This window comes from Mus caroli, chromosome 11 (assembly GCF_900094665.2).
Source record: "Mus caroli chromosome 11, CAROLI_EIJ_v1.1, whole genome shotgun sequence".
In the NCBI taxonomy this organism is placed as follows: domain Eukaryota; kingdom Metazoa; phylum Chordata; class Mammalia; order Rodentia; family Muridae; genus Mus; species Mus caroli.
In genome coordinates this window covers 53,618,286-53,632,900 of record NC_034580.1, presented here as the reverse complement: position 1 = coordinate 53,632,900, position 14,615 = coordinate 53,618,286, and the positions used below count along the sequence as shown (strand labels likewise).

Genomic DNA, 14,615 nt, shown 5'->3' with positions numbered 1-14,615 from the left:
TCTTCTTCTTCTTCTTCTTCTTCTTCTTCTTCTTCTTCTTCTTCTTCTTCTTCTTCTTCTTCCTCCTCCTCCTCCTCCTCCTCCTCCTCCTTCTTTTTCCTTCTCCTTCTTTTCTTCCTCCTCCTCCTTCTACATTATTTCCTTGGTAACAAATATTCCTTAGATTCAAATACTCAATTCAATACTTGAGAAAATGGAGAAAAAGAATACATGATAATTGACCGCAAATTATAATAGACCTTAAGAAAACATCCCAGGGCCTGCTTTCAAGTTTAAAAGGACAGTTAGCATGTGATTTCTTATTTGATAGGATTGAAAATCATGACTAGTTACATACCTGTAAAGAAGTGACATCAGTGCACCAATGGGAAATACCTGTACCTTGTACGCATTGCAGAATTATTCACAATAATGGAAACATAGAACCAACCTGAGTTTCACTAATACATCAGTGGGTGTACTGGCTGTTTTTGTGTGTCAACTTGACACAGGCTGAAGTTATCACAGAGAAAGGAGCTTCAGTTGGGGAGGTGCCTCCATGAGAACCAGCTGTGGGGCATTTTCTCAACTAGTGATCAAGGGGGAAGGGCCCCTTGTGGGTGGGACCATCTCTGGTCTTGTAGTCTTGGTTCTATAAGAGAGCAGGCTGAGCAAGTCAGGGGAAGCAAGCCAGTAAAGAACATCTCTCCATGGCTTCTGCATCAGCTCCTGCTTCCTGACCTGCTTGAGTTCCAGTCCTGACTTCCTTGGTGATGAACAGCAGTATGGAAGTGTAAGCCAAATAAACCCTTTCCTCCCCAATTTGCTTCTTGGTCATGATGTTTGTGCAGGAATAGAAACCCTGACTCAGACAATGGGTAACAAGTATCATAAACCATAACGTCTATGGGATGCTTTACATCCTGAAAAGGCAAAAGAAATCCAGCTGGAGTGTCATGAATTATCAGTAGGAATAGCACACATGAAACTAAAGGACATTATTATTACAAGCAACAGAAAAGGCCACATTTTCTTAATTATTGGACATTTAAAAACGTTGGAATGTTGAATGCATAGAATAAGAAAAAATATTTACCAAGGGTTAGAGGAGAAAAGGGCATGGGAAAATGTCTGTCAAAAGAATGAAGTTTTAGTTAGTGGCTGGAGAGATGACTCAGCCTCAGTTAAGAAGGTGTACTGATATTATAGGAGACCAGATTTTGATTCCCAAAATTGATGCAGTGACTCACAACTCCATATAACTCAGTTCCAGGGCATCAGACACCTTCTTCTGGCCTCTGAGGGCACTGTACTTGTGTGAACATACCCCCCCCCCACACACACGCATATAACATAATGACTATAGTTATAGTCTATATTCTAAAGTGGTTGAGCAAGTTTTATTAGTTTTTTTCCCCCAGTGAACTGAAAATTTAAGTAAAAATGCCCAAAGTTTGGTCTAGCTATCCTACAATGTGTATGTTCTGAAGCCACAAATTGTATGCCATGTACACACATATGTATTTATCTAGAATATGTAATTTGTAAAAAGTCGTATTTATGTATATTTGTGTTTTGCCTGTGCACTATGTGAGCCAGAAGAGGGCGTCAGATCCTCTGGAACTGGATTGAGCCAGCATGTGAAAGCAAGAGCAACAAGTGCTCTGGGTCCCTGAGCTCTCTCTCTAGCCTCATAGAGTTTTCTATTAACTAAGAAACAATAAAATACTTAAGGGAACAGAATAAAATAATGCCCTAATAGTGTAGAGAATATGAGAGTCTATTCATCTGACAAAAGATTATATATATGAAAGTACCAGGAGAAGGGAATGTATGTATGTATGTATCATCTATCTATCTATCTATCTATCTATCTATCTATCTATCTATCTATCTATCTTTTCATGCTTAGTCAGATCAGGTCTTACTATATATCTTTGTATCTATGTATCTATATATCTTTGTATTTTTGTATGTGTGTATGTATGTATCTATCTTTGTGTGTATCTATGTATCTATATATCTTTGTATGTTTGTATGTATGTATGTATGTATGTATGTATGTATGTATGTATGTATCTATCTATCTACCTATCTCTCTATATTTTTCATGCTTAGTCAGATCAGGTCTCACAATATAGTCCAGGCCAGCCTTGAAAGCAAGGTTCATGAGCATGACATCATGAATGACTTTGACTCCCCCAACATGACAGCTGAGACTTCCATTTTTAGTCCTTCTTAGAGCTGCCTTGTATCTCTGTAGTAGTGACTTTCCTGTGGGTTGTTTGGGGTGTGGCCTCTGCTGCCTTAGATGAGCCTGAATGTGCCTGGTATCATCAGCTAGTGCATGAAAAATGTCAGCTTTTGAATTGCATGCATTATAGCCACACTTCTTTGTATGTTTTAGTAGACACTGACTTTTGAGCAGGTAAAAGTCAATGTGAAAATTCTAAGTAAAATCAACCAAGTCACTAACTGGTGTCCACACTCCCCTTTTGGGGAGAAGACTTAGGAATACGTTTGACATTGCTGTGTTATTCCAGCACTAAAATTGTGTAGAGGGCTTTCCTATAGACAGCCAGCTTGTGTCCCCAAGTCTCCCTGCAGAGTCAAAGCACCACATAGGAATGTGGCATGATGAGGGAAAAGCCAGAGGCTTTAATGGCTGCAATAATGAGGTGAGGCTTTGGCATGTAGGAAAACTTTTTGTAAATGAAGTATTTGGACAATAGTCACGGGACTCATTAAGCTAACAAGATGACAACCTCCTGGGACAGGTTTCCAGAGTTCCTTGGTGAGTCTTGTGAGTCAAAGCTATAGGCAGACTTCTGATGAAAGTTGGGATCTCTGGGGAAATTAAGACTAAAGAGTGAATGTCACCCTGGGGTTAAAGACTGTCATTTTCCCAGAGCGTCTTTGGGAGGGACCCACCAAGAAAGGGAAGCCCCAGCAGGTCTGATGTCGCTGGTAAAGCTAGAGCTAGAATAAGCCGCAGAACCCTGGTTCCTTAAGTCTGCTTTGGAAGAATCAATTTGAGTGGAAACATCTCTCCTTTAAAAGATAGAGTGAGGGAGGGACCAAGGAGGGAGAGGGAGGGGAGGAAAAAAGGGGGACAGGATCAGGTGTGGGAGAAGATGGGGGAGAAGTTCAGACGTTCAGGAAATTGAACTGAGGTGTGTAGCAGTGGGGGATTGGGAAATGGAGGTAGCCATTAGAAAGTCCCAGATACTAGGAAAGCAAGAGGCTCCCAGAACCTAACAGGCACAACATTAGCCTAAATAGCCAACAACGGGGAGAGAACATGTAGAGACCATATCCAGAGGTTAGGCATGGCCCTCGGTTGAGAGATGGGGATGCCCACCCATCTCAAAAACATTAACACAGAATTGTTCCTGTCTAAAGGAAATACAGGGACAAAGAGTGGAGCAGAGACTGAAGGGAAGGTCATCTAGAGACTGCCCCATCTAAGGATCCATCCCATCTGCAGACAGCAAACCCAGACACTATTACTGATACCAGAAGAACTTGCTGATAGGAGCTTAGCATAGCTGTCCCCTGAGAGGCTCTGCTAGGACCTGACCAATACAGATGTGGATGCTCACAGCCAACCATTGGACTGAGCACTGGGTCCCTAATGGAGGAGTTAAGGGGAGGATTGAAGGAGCTGAAGGGGTTTGCAACCCCATAGGAAGAGCAACAATATCAACCTACCAGATTCCCCAGAGCTCCCAGAGACTAAACCACCAACCAAAGTGTACACATGGATGGACACATGGCTCCAGCTGCTTATGTAGCAGAGGATGGCCTTGTCGGGCATCAATGGGGAGACCCTTGGTCCTGTGGAGGCTCGATGCCCTAACATAGAGGAATGCTAGGGCAGTGAGGCAGGAGTGGGTGGGTAGGTGGGAGAGCACCCTCATAGAAGCAGGGGAGGGGGAATAAGATAGAGGGTTTGTAGAGTGGAAACCAGGAAGCGAGATAACATTTGAAATGTAATAAATAAAATAACCAATAAAAAGGAAAAAATTAAATTTTTTTTAAAAAAGATCTGAATAGGAACCATCTCCACAGTGTGGTTTCCATGCATAGACTTTGTTGTGGACATTGGTTGTTAATCAGATTTCAAAATTGTGTGCTACACAAATTGGGGCCACAACTGTGCTTTCTCTTGCTTGCTTTCAACAAACCCTCTGCCCTCACCCTTAATTCACTGGCAGGACTGTTCAGTGAGGAGAGTGCACAGCAGGCAGGAAGCTTTTGGTGTGCATCTAACTTCGACAATGACACATCCAGATCTTGAAAACCTAATCTCCCATCTATCTCCCGTCAAAACCAATGAAGTAAAATAAATAAGCCTTGTGTGTGTTTTAAGGCTTTTATACCAAGCATATCTATAGATACAACAAAGAACAAAAATGTAAAACAAAGGTACTCATTAGAAATAAGAAATTACAGGGGAAGACACAAGCTTGAGAAAGATGAAAGAAGCAAAAAGCCTAGTTTATATAGAAGAGAACTGAAGAGTCAAAAATATTTTTAAGATAAAAATAGATAGATCGATAGATAGATAGAAGATAGATAGATAGAAGATAGATAGGTAGATAGATAGATAGATAGATAGATAGATAGATAGATAGATAGATAGAAGATAGATAGAGGATACCAGAAATGATACTAAAATCAAGAGATAAACTGGCACTTCAGGTGTTGGTTCGTCTACATATCGTCTTTTAGAAAGATTGCATTTGGGAGACATATTTCTCTAAAAGCCTAAGGAATCTTAATATGTTTCATTCATCCTAAGACTTTTAAAACTTTGTCATTGACCAGCTTTGCCCACTTTTGATTTTACAACAGCTAGTCACTTGCTGTAAGCCTGATCACTTTTAGGGAAGCTGTCTTAGTTAAGGTCTCCATTTCTGTGAAGAGATCCCATGACCATGACAACTCTTATAAGGAAACATTGAATTGGTCCTGGCTTACAGTTCAGAGGTTTGGTCTATTATTGCCATGGTGGGCAGCGTGGCAGCACCTGGGCAGACATGGTGCTGAGAGCTCTACATCTAGATCAGCAGGCAGCAGGAAGACAGTGTGACACTGCCTGGCTTGAGTATCTGAGACCTCAAAGCCCACCTCCTGTGACACACTTCCTCCAACAAGGCCACACCTCCTTATAGTGACACTCACTATGAGTCTGTGGAAGCCATTTTTATTCAAACCACCAGAGAAGCTGTTTTGGGTCAGATGATCTGGCCTGCTTTTTCTGTTGCTCTCAGAAAGGCCTTCATAGGTTTTAAAATGAGTTTGTCTATATGGGGAAGAAATTCCATGCAATACAAGTTTTTGAATTAATCGTTATTACAATGTTGTATAAATTAATGGAGTTTACTGAAATTTTCATATGTGTATCTGTCATGAGTTGGTCAAGTCTATAAATACACTCCTTTACACCTCTGCCATTGCCTCTTAGTATCCTTCCTAGACCATAGAGGATGCTCTGAATTCATTTCTGTTCTTCACTTCCCCTTCTAGCGATCTGCACTCCACTGTGTACTTTTGTAAGACTGCCTTTTTCTTTTCTATAAGTGTGTAAGAATGTGTGGTATTCATCTTGTGGTGTCTGGTTTGTTTCACTCAAGTGCATTTTGAAAACTTTTGAGGCACCTTGTTTGACCTGCAGAAAAGTAAAATTAACATGTTGCATCTTCTACAAAAAAATATTGTCTTAGGTTTTATTGCTGAAGAGACACCATGACCGTGGCAACTCTTATGAAGGACAACACTTAATTGGGGCTGGCTTACAGATTCAGAGTCAGCCCATTATCATTATGGTGGGAAGCATGGCAGCATCCAGGCAGCCATGGCACTGGAGGAGCTGAGAGTTCTACCTCTTGCTCTGAAGGTAGCTAACTGAAGACTGGCTTCCAGGAAACAAGGATGAGGGTCTTAAAGCCCACCTTCGCAGTGACACACTTCCTCCAACAAGGCTACACCTCCTAATAGTGCCACTCCCTAGGCCAAGCATATTCAGACCACAATTATCAAATGTTAAATGTTTTTTTAGAAAAAAAGGAGAGAATGCTCCTCACCCAGGCTTTTCTAAAGGATTCTTAAATATGACCCAGAATAAGTAAGCTGTCATATATATATATATATATATATATATATACATATATATATATATATAAGCAGTTTATAGTCTACTATCGAGAAGGATGGTCAAGAGATTAAATGATTTATTCATCAGTCCAAGCAATTGGAGAAAATGTCTTTAGAGCGTATATCTGACAGTGCTCTGGAGCCTGACTATGTCAAAATATCTATCAACACCAAAATAAAAGTACTGTGATTTGAAAAGGGGCAAACGATGGAATTTGTGTTATAGCAGAATAAGAAGCTATTCTGTATAGGAAGCTATAGGTCCTTGCTTCCATGAAGTGGTCCATTCAGCGGTTCTTAGACTCAGATCTTCTGTGAGGTTCCAGCAAACAGAAGTTGCCATAATCAAGTCCTATGGAAACCTCACAAACACATCCTGATATAGTCCCCACCCCACACAGTGCACACAGTGTGCAGGAAGCGCATAGTCTGTCATAGACTCAGCGTCTCCCTGCATCGAGGGAGACAAGTGGAGCTGACTGTAATGTTTCAGCGTTTGTGTGGACTTTCTGGATAGAAATACACACATCATGGGTCCTGAGGACACTAGGACCAAAGGAGCTGTGTGGTGTGCCTCTGAGCAGCAGGACAGGAATTAGGTAGCACATGGTGAAGAACTTCCTGGAGAAGCTGGCAAAATTGTCTCACCACTAAACGGACTCCGAGCGTTCAGAGTGGGTTTCTTACTCCCCAGGATAAAGCTGAAGAAGTGAAGAAGTGTGTGAAGAAAGGTGATTAGAGAACTTTTCAGATGTCTGGATCCCAAATAGGCTCACAAGAAATATGGAGAGACACTGGGCATACCCAAGTCAGAAGGTTCAGACTCATATCCACAACCCAGTGTGAAAGAGATGATATATATTCTGCATGGCAGCATAGTTGGCAGATGATGCTGAATGAGACCAGCAAATGATGAATTTGATCAAAGACACAGCCAGCAGCCTGGGGGAGCTGGAGGAAGCCAAGGTAGAAAGAGGCTGCGGTCAGCCAGGGCTGGGGCCAACACGACTCTGCAGCCACAGACAGGAGTTTCCCTGTAGCTGCAATGTTCAACAGCATTGAGGATGTTTAAGTGTGACTGTGTCTGTTAAGAGCATACAAACCAGTGTCAGTCCGAATGTAGTGAGAGCATGAAGCATTGCAGAGCTGGGGGAGCTTATAAGATGCAGAACAGGAAAGGAAGAGTCCTTATCTCCCTCCCTCCCTCACTCCTTCCTTCCTTCTTTCCTTTCTTTCTTCCTTCCATCCTCCTCCTTCTCTCTCCCTCTCTCCTCCCCTCCTTCCCTCTCTCCCTCCCTCCTTCCTTCCTTCTCTTCTTCTTAGACACTGTCCATTTCAGAAGGGACTATCAGCATACATGTATGAGGTAGAAAGGCCCCAAAGACCTTACATCAGCTGCATGTACCAATCACTTGATGCTGGAGCTAAGCCAATGGTAAGGCTACATTGGGCTCTAGTAAACAGAAGATGGATTGTGTCCTTCTGTGCTCCCTGTACTGGAATTCTAACCACCCAGCCTGGCTCCCAACACCTTTCTTGTTCCAGAAGGGTGTCTACCCAGACTGAGATACAGAGAATACTCACATGTTTTTCATGAACATGAAACAGAGAACATGAAAATGAACTTATGGGTTTAAATGTCAACTTTCTTTTCTCTGCAGAAATCTTAAAGTAAAATACTTTGAGGATAATACTCTAAAATTATACCGAAAGCGAAACTAAATAGAAATGAAAATGAAATCACTGCAGGTGGAAATTGAAGTGTAAAAGAAGAGCTAGCTGTCCCCTGAGAGGCTCTGCCAGAGCCTGAATGAGACAGATGCAGATGCACGCAGCCAACCATTGGACTGAGTGTGGGGACCCCATGGAGGAGTTAGAGAAAGGACTGAAGGAGCTGAAGGGGTTTGCAACCCCATAGGAAGAGCAACAATGTCAACCAACTAAATCCCCAGAACCCTCCAGGGACTAAACCACCAACTACAGAGTACACATGAGGGACCCATGGCTCCAGCTGCATATGTAACAGAGGATGGCCTTATTTGGAATCAATGGGAGGAGAGGCCATTGGTCCTGTGGAGGCTTGATGATCCAGTGTAGGGGAATTCTAGGGCACTGAGGTTGGAGTGGGTAGGTGGGTGGGGGAGCACCCTCATTGAGGCAGGGGGTGGGGAAAAGGGATAAGGGATTTGTGGAGGGGAAAATGAGAAGGGGGATATCATTTGAAATTTAAATAAATAAAATAACCAATAAAAATATGGAAAAAAGAAAGGAAAAAATTTCAAGAAATAAAATTTTTGTATTCTACTTTCAAATTGTATCTTTACTTGCAAATGTTCGTTGCAATGTATCATTGGTCTGTTTTGAGGCCTCTGGCTTCTGCTATACTATCAATACTGGGTCCTTATGAGGACTCCTCTCGGATATCCTGTTGTTGCCCTGTGTCATGGAGATTATGAAGCCTTGGGTCTGCAGGATGGGCCCTTTCACTCAGTCCAGCAGATCAAACATGAGGTAGATGTTCAAGTTGACCAACTCAAAGCCCTTGATCTGGGCCTGGGAGTCGGTCAGCCTGCCAGCTTTCTCAGGTCTGTACCACCAGATAGAGCTCTCCAGCACTGCCCCAAGCTAGCTCACCCAGTGCTTCAGCTGTGAAGAGGTAGGGTCCTCTCTCCTACTTTCATGTCCCCGGGGCCAGCTCACCTGCACATCTACCATCAGGGGCAGCTTTACTATACTGCCCAGGAAAGGAACAGAGCCTACTCAGCCACCACAGCAGACAAGGCCAAAGAGGAGCATCTCTCATCCACATTGCCCCATGGCAGATTAGGGGTGGAGCCAGATCTCCTGAGTGCTGCAGCCAGTGAGGGGCAGGAGCAGGCATCCTGCTCTCGTGACCTCAGGGCATCAGGTGAGGGGGCAAGGAGGGAGAAGGGCATCTCTTCCTCACCCATACCACCCCAACAGGGGGTGAAGAATGGGGTCAGCTCTTTTGTTTCTGTCTTTAAAAACTATATATTACTGATGTCCCTCAACTTAAAGTTGGGATATACTGAGATGAACACATCATAAGCTGGAAGCTTTAATTCTTTTCTTTTTGTTTGTGTGTAAAAGAGTGTGTGTGTGTGTGTGTGTGTGTGTGTGTGTGTGCTACCTCTCTGTAAGTGCCTGCAGGGGCCAGAAAGAAGATAGTGGATCCTCAGGAATTGGGGTTGTAACAGATGTGAGCTGTTTGATATGGACGCTGGGAGTTCAACTCAGCTTTTCTGAAAAGCAGCAGCAAGCTCTCTTAACCACAGCATTTTTTTCCCAGAGGGAAAGTGGAGAATGTAAGGAGAGTGGGTTGAGATGGATACAGAATTTGTCTCAGAAAGAGATGGTTCAAAATTCCCTTTGCTTTTCAAACCTGAGCTACAGATACTTTAAAAAGCTTTCTCTGTTCTATCTATCTATCTATCTATCTATCTATCTATCTATCTATCTATCTATCTACTTATCTTTTTTATCATCTGTCTGTCTGTCTACCTATCATTGTATATATGAGTGTTTATCCATAGGAAGAGGGCCAGGAAGGAATAAAGAAAACAAGGATCCACTGCCCAGTCTCCTGTACACACACACACACACACACACACACACACACACACACACACACAAATAAAAAAGATTTTTAAAAAAAGCTTCTAGTTTATAACATGTTCATCTCAGTATAGCTCTATTATAAGTTGAGGAACATAAGGAATATACATATTTAAAGACAGAAACAAATCATCTGTCTTTGATTTTGTTTTTTGCAAAGGGTGTTTGAAAGTGTTTAATGATTTTATTTCTAGCTGAAGTAATTTCATCTTCACTTCTATTTAGTTTTTTTCAACTGTAACTTTATAACAATATATTAAAAAATATTTTACTTCAAGCTCTAGGACTTCTGTGGAGAACACATGTTACATTTAAGCCCAAAGCCAATTTTTCTAAAACACATGAGTGACTTATGTGTTCCTGTGTCTCTGTCTTGATAAATGTCCTCATTGAGGTGACCTGCCCAGCCCTGCCATGCCCTGCTGAAGGCTTCATCCTCAAAAACTTCTTTCCAAGTGTTTTGCTGACCGACATAATACAGTAACTAAATCAGCTTCCTAATAAAACATCACCCATCAATAACCTAAAAAGTTTACAGTATCGTTGAGAGGTCTGACTAGGGGGACAAGCACGAGGCTATGTAGATGAAGCTCTCTCATTTCACAAGTGTCTCAGGGTGTCCATCATTACTTCTGAGCACACACACTCCACAGGAAACTTTGGCTTCCTGCCTGTCCCACTATGAAGCCTACCACCCTTCCCAGCCTGTCAGTGCCGCCATGGCCAGAATTCCACGCTCTCCAGGTTATGTGGTCATTATTTTGCAAGTCTACCTTTATGCCCTGGAGCTCATTAAGCACAAATAAGCACATCCCTAGATGAAGCCATTTCTCCAGGAATCTTCTTGGGGCATTAGCCCCTGAGCAAACTCAAACAGTAGAGTGGTGAAGGGTAAACAGACACAACTGATAAACTCTGTCTTGGAGAACAGGTTACACATTCAAGGTTTCTTTTTATTATAGGCTTAGAGCTCTCTGAGAATGTCATTTACAGACAGGGAACTCATACAGGATCTATCCCTGGAGGACTAGAACTCAGGAAATAAGATAGATTGACTAAAAGAATCTTTTCCTATTTTATAGCATAGATGATGAAATGTATACTAAAAGAATTTAGGTGTTAGTATCTGCTATTCATTAGAATATCAGTTTAGGTCATTTCTGTTTGTCTGGAGTGCCTTAAAACAATAGACATCACTAGCCTAAAAGCAGGCTGTCACATAATATATGCATTTTCTTGGGAGGTGACATATTTTAGATTCTTTAAATTGGAGTTATAGGGCTAATGATAAAAACAAAAATCTGTTCTGTTTGTATTTTCTAATTGTAACTGAACTTGTAACCCTGGACATGTAATGAAAAAAATCAATTGCATATTCTGTAGTACCTGGATAATCATTAGTCTTTGATCTATGAGACCTGCAGAAATAAAGCGCCTGCTTGCCTGCTTGCTAATCACCCTGAGCACCATGGCCTGACTCCTCCCTTTGCCAACTCCTTATCACCTCTGGAGGCTAACAGCCCTGTTAGCTTGGACCCTCACCGGGGAAGGTCCCTGGCACTGAATATCCCATAAGCATCACATTTTACCACTCAAACTATTCCTTCGAAGTCAAACTATTCTACTGGTCCAGACACTCGAACCAGCCTCTGATTTTGCCCCATGCTGGCAATTTTTAAACATTCCTTTCCTTTTCTTTCATCTAAATAGCCATCTTCATCTCCCATGCTCTAAACAGCTCATTGTGCTTTAATAGCCATCTCTTCTTAGGCTAGGATTCCTTCCTCCAGCCCCGTATGGAGCGTCCCAGATGCTAGGCTAATAGTTCAGGGTAAAGGACACTGGACGGATGGAGTACAAGCGAAATCTTATACATTTTCCTCAAACAAACCATGTTGCTTGGAAGGCTTTGTTTATTTCTTCCTACTTTCAGGAAGTCAGTGAAGACTCCAAGAGGCTGTTTTTAGCCTTGCTTGGAACACAGGGGCCAGGCATGGGTCACAAGGGCACTGCATTGATCTACTTAAACCAGTGTGATACAATCATCTGAATGTCCTAAGGGACTATATAATGATGTAAGCAAACAGAACTGCAGACACCCAGTCAGACACAAAACACCAAACACATACCTGCCTCTACTGTGCTGGGGACTGGGAATGCGGTGTGAGGGTGGGGAGGGGAGGTGGGGAGGAGGATGCGTCTCACCTTAAGTAGCTTAGGCATAAACAAGTATGTTTAGTGAAGTAACTAAGTTTGCAATAAAGCACCAACAGAGAAGGACTCTACAGCCTGCTAAGGCTTTTGAAAGGCGATTGCATGTGAGCTCACATAAATGTGGGGTATCCAAGAGGCAAAGAACCCTGCAGGCTGAGGAGAAAAGCCGAGAGAAAAAACTATGACGTCCTCTGTAGATGTGGGGGTTTGGGCAGCAATGGCCACACACCTAACAAGTGCAATACTGTCTATCGCACATCAAACATTCTGGGTCATGAATGAGAGAATGGATAAAAGATCACACGCTTTAGCATCTGTGTTTAGCTGCTCACTAAAGCCAGGGTGGATCCTTTCCCTACTGTAGGTTACTTATGGCTATTTAAAAATAAATCATTGTGGGGAGCAGGTGTGGCGGTATTGCCAAGATGGCGCCCAGGACTGCAGCCAAGTCTTATGACTTGCACCTGACTTCCTCATACACCTGAAAATAAGCCACGTCCATCGTGAGAGCTGCGCAGACGCACCATGACAAAAGATCAGGCCATTTGACAAAGGCCAATGAACTGAGATTACGAGGGGGTGATGGGGCTTGGTTGAGGAGTTATATAAGGGATTGTGATTGGGGGCTAGAGAGAGATTCCTGCTTGCATGTTGAAAGGTTCCTGAATAAACTGCTTTGAGAAGAACGCTATGTCGTCGCTCTTTTCTGCTTGTCGGAGACAGAAGCTACAAATCATGTTATAGAAGATGCTTAGGGGTTGAACATAGGAATAAAAGGAAAGGTGGTGGTTGTCAGTTGAGTGGGGTGTCAGAGGACAGTTGCCTAAGGGTGAGATTTAGAGCTGGGTTTCACACTATGCCCCTACTTCATGCAGCTGGACTGAATGCTTGAGAATGTCGAAGACAGGAGATCTTAGAAGATGCGCATTTTATCACAACCAAACATTGAAAGTAGTTGGGTCTGGTGGGGCAGGCCTATTATCCCAGCAACTCAGCAGGCTGAGGCAGGAGGATTGCAACCTCTGCCTGGGCAACTTAGCGAGGTCCTGTCTTAAAATAAGAAGGGAAGGGCTGGAGATAGTGCTCAGTGCTGAAGCAGCTTCGCAACATGCAGAAGCGCTGAGTTCAACCCCCTAGTGTTGTAAAAATAACAAAATAAATCATTAAGATGTCAAATTACTTAGATTAGGAAGGGTAGTGGTCCTGTTTGTTTCCGTGTACCAGTCAGATTATTTTACTTTCTGTCTGTTTCCCCCACCCACCAGTGCGCATGTGTGTGCTAGAGGTGGTTTTTGTTTATTTTAATTCTGGGCACCTACTTTCAAACCTATTGGCTCTGGTCCCTCTCCAAATCATCTCTAGGAAGCGACCAGTCATGCTGAGGTGCACTTTTCTGCCTCTTCTTCCTGGGTGGTCCAAAGAAAGGCAGCTCTTTCCTAGCAGCGCACAGGGCACAGGGGTGACTCTAGATCCAGAGGCTGAATCTGGGTCTGAGGACACTGGTGGAGGCCTAATAGATACCAGGAGCCTGAGAGCTGGGAGGGGTGGAGTGGACAGAAGCTAGGGAAAGGCTTTCTGGGAGGGTGGTGCTGCCGAGCCTGGGCGCTGTTGCCTAGAGACAGAAAGGACGCTGTGGCCTGAACACAAGAGGAACATCCGTTGCCTGGAAACGGTAGAAGGCGACCTTTTTCCTGGCAAGGGCAGGGCAGATAGCTTGACTTCTCACAGCAAAAACATGGCCATGGCAGGACGTGTGGGGCAGATGAAGAATCAGGATGAAGTTCACCAGAATCAGATCTTGCGGGAACTATTTCTCAAAGAGCTACGGGCACAGAAGCTGTATACGCAGTATCACGTGAATCCCCTGCGCAAGGGTGAGCTGGCCCAAGAGGGTTGGGAGGAGTGGGAGAGAGAGCAAGTGTCCTCTGCCTCTAGTTATCTCTTTAGAGTTCAGACAGCTGGGCTTTGAGGGAATTGTTCCCCTTGTCACCCAGGCACAATAGATACATTAAAATGCATCCAGGATTAAACATTTTAGATGTAGAATAAAGATAGGTGATTAATGGGGTAGTTTTATTTTTCAAACAATTGCCCAAGGTTTTTAATGTCTGGTTTTTGTTAGTAGTTTGGTCTCTTCCTAATATACCCAAAGGGGTTTGTCTTTGTATGGTTTGTTATTATTGCTTTGACTTTTTGCTACAGACCTCCTTAAGACTTAGAAATGGTGGGCTACCAGGTGCAGAGCTTGACCGTCCCCCTCACCCTGACCCCAGCAAAGCCACCCCTCCCCCTGGCCTCCCATGGTCTCCCTCCTCTGGGACTTCACAGAGCTCTGTGAAAATGCTTCTGGGCCTGAAACAGACTTATGTGTCCCACCACCTCCCAGCTGCCTTCTCTGGAGCAGCTGGGCGAATCTCTCCCATCCTCTGCTGCAATGCTGGTCTGGTTTAACCATCCCGTGCCACTCGCTAAGCAGTTATTCGGATACCACTCCACCTCATTGCATATGCTGGTCACCGCCATCCCACACTTCTCCCAATTAACATCTGCACAGCCCAGTAAAAGGTCAGAATGACACACAGACCTTCTATCCATTTAGGCCATTCACCTTCTTTCTTTTTTCTTTT

At 43.4% G+C, this 14,615-nt stretch overlaps 1 protein-coding gene and 1 long non-coding RNA gene across 3 annotated transcripts in view; one reads left to right on the top strand and one right to left on the bottom strand.

The window, feature by feature from the left end:
* Nucleotides 1–13,446, bottom strand: part of LOC110305460 — an 18,382-nt gene extending 4,936 nt beyond the window's left edge. Inside the window, exon 1 of the long non-coding RNA XR_002379160.1 lies at nt 13,308–13,446. This is a non-coding gene — a long non-coding RNA (uncharacterized LOC110305460). The remainder of the gene's footprint in view (nt 1–13,307) is intronic.
* Nucleotides 13,447–13,612: 166 nt separating this feature from the next.
* The window catches only part of Fam183a (family with sequence similarity 183 member A), a 9,894-nt gene continuing 8,891 nt past the window's right edge, over nt 13,613–14,615 (top strand). Inside the window, exon 1 of one of the 2 annotated variants that reach the window (XM_021177446.1) lies at nt 13,613–13,862. In XM_021177446.1, the coding sequence (XP_021033105.1) occupies nt 13,724–13,862 (139 nt within the window). In that variant the 5' untranslated portion in view covers nt 13,613–13,723. The remainder of the gene's footprint in view (nt 13,863–14,615) is intronic. The other variant, XM_021177447.1, reaches the window with a different exon arrangement.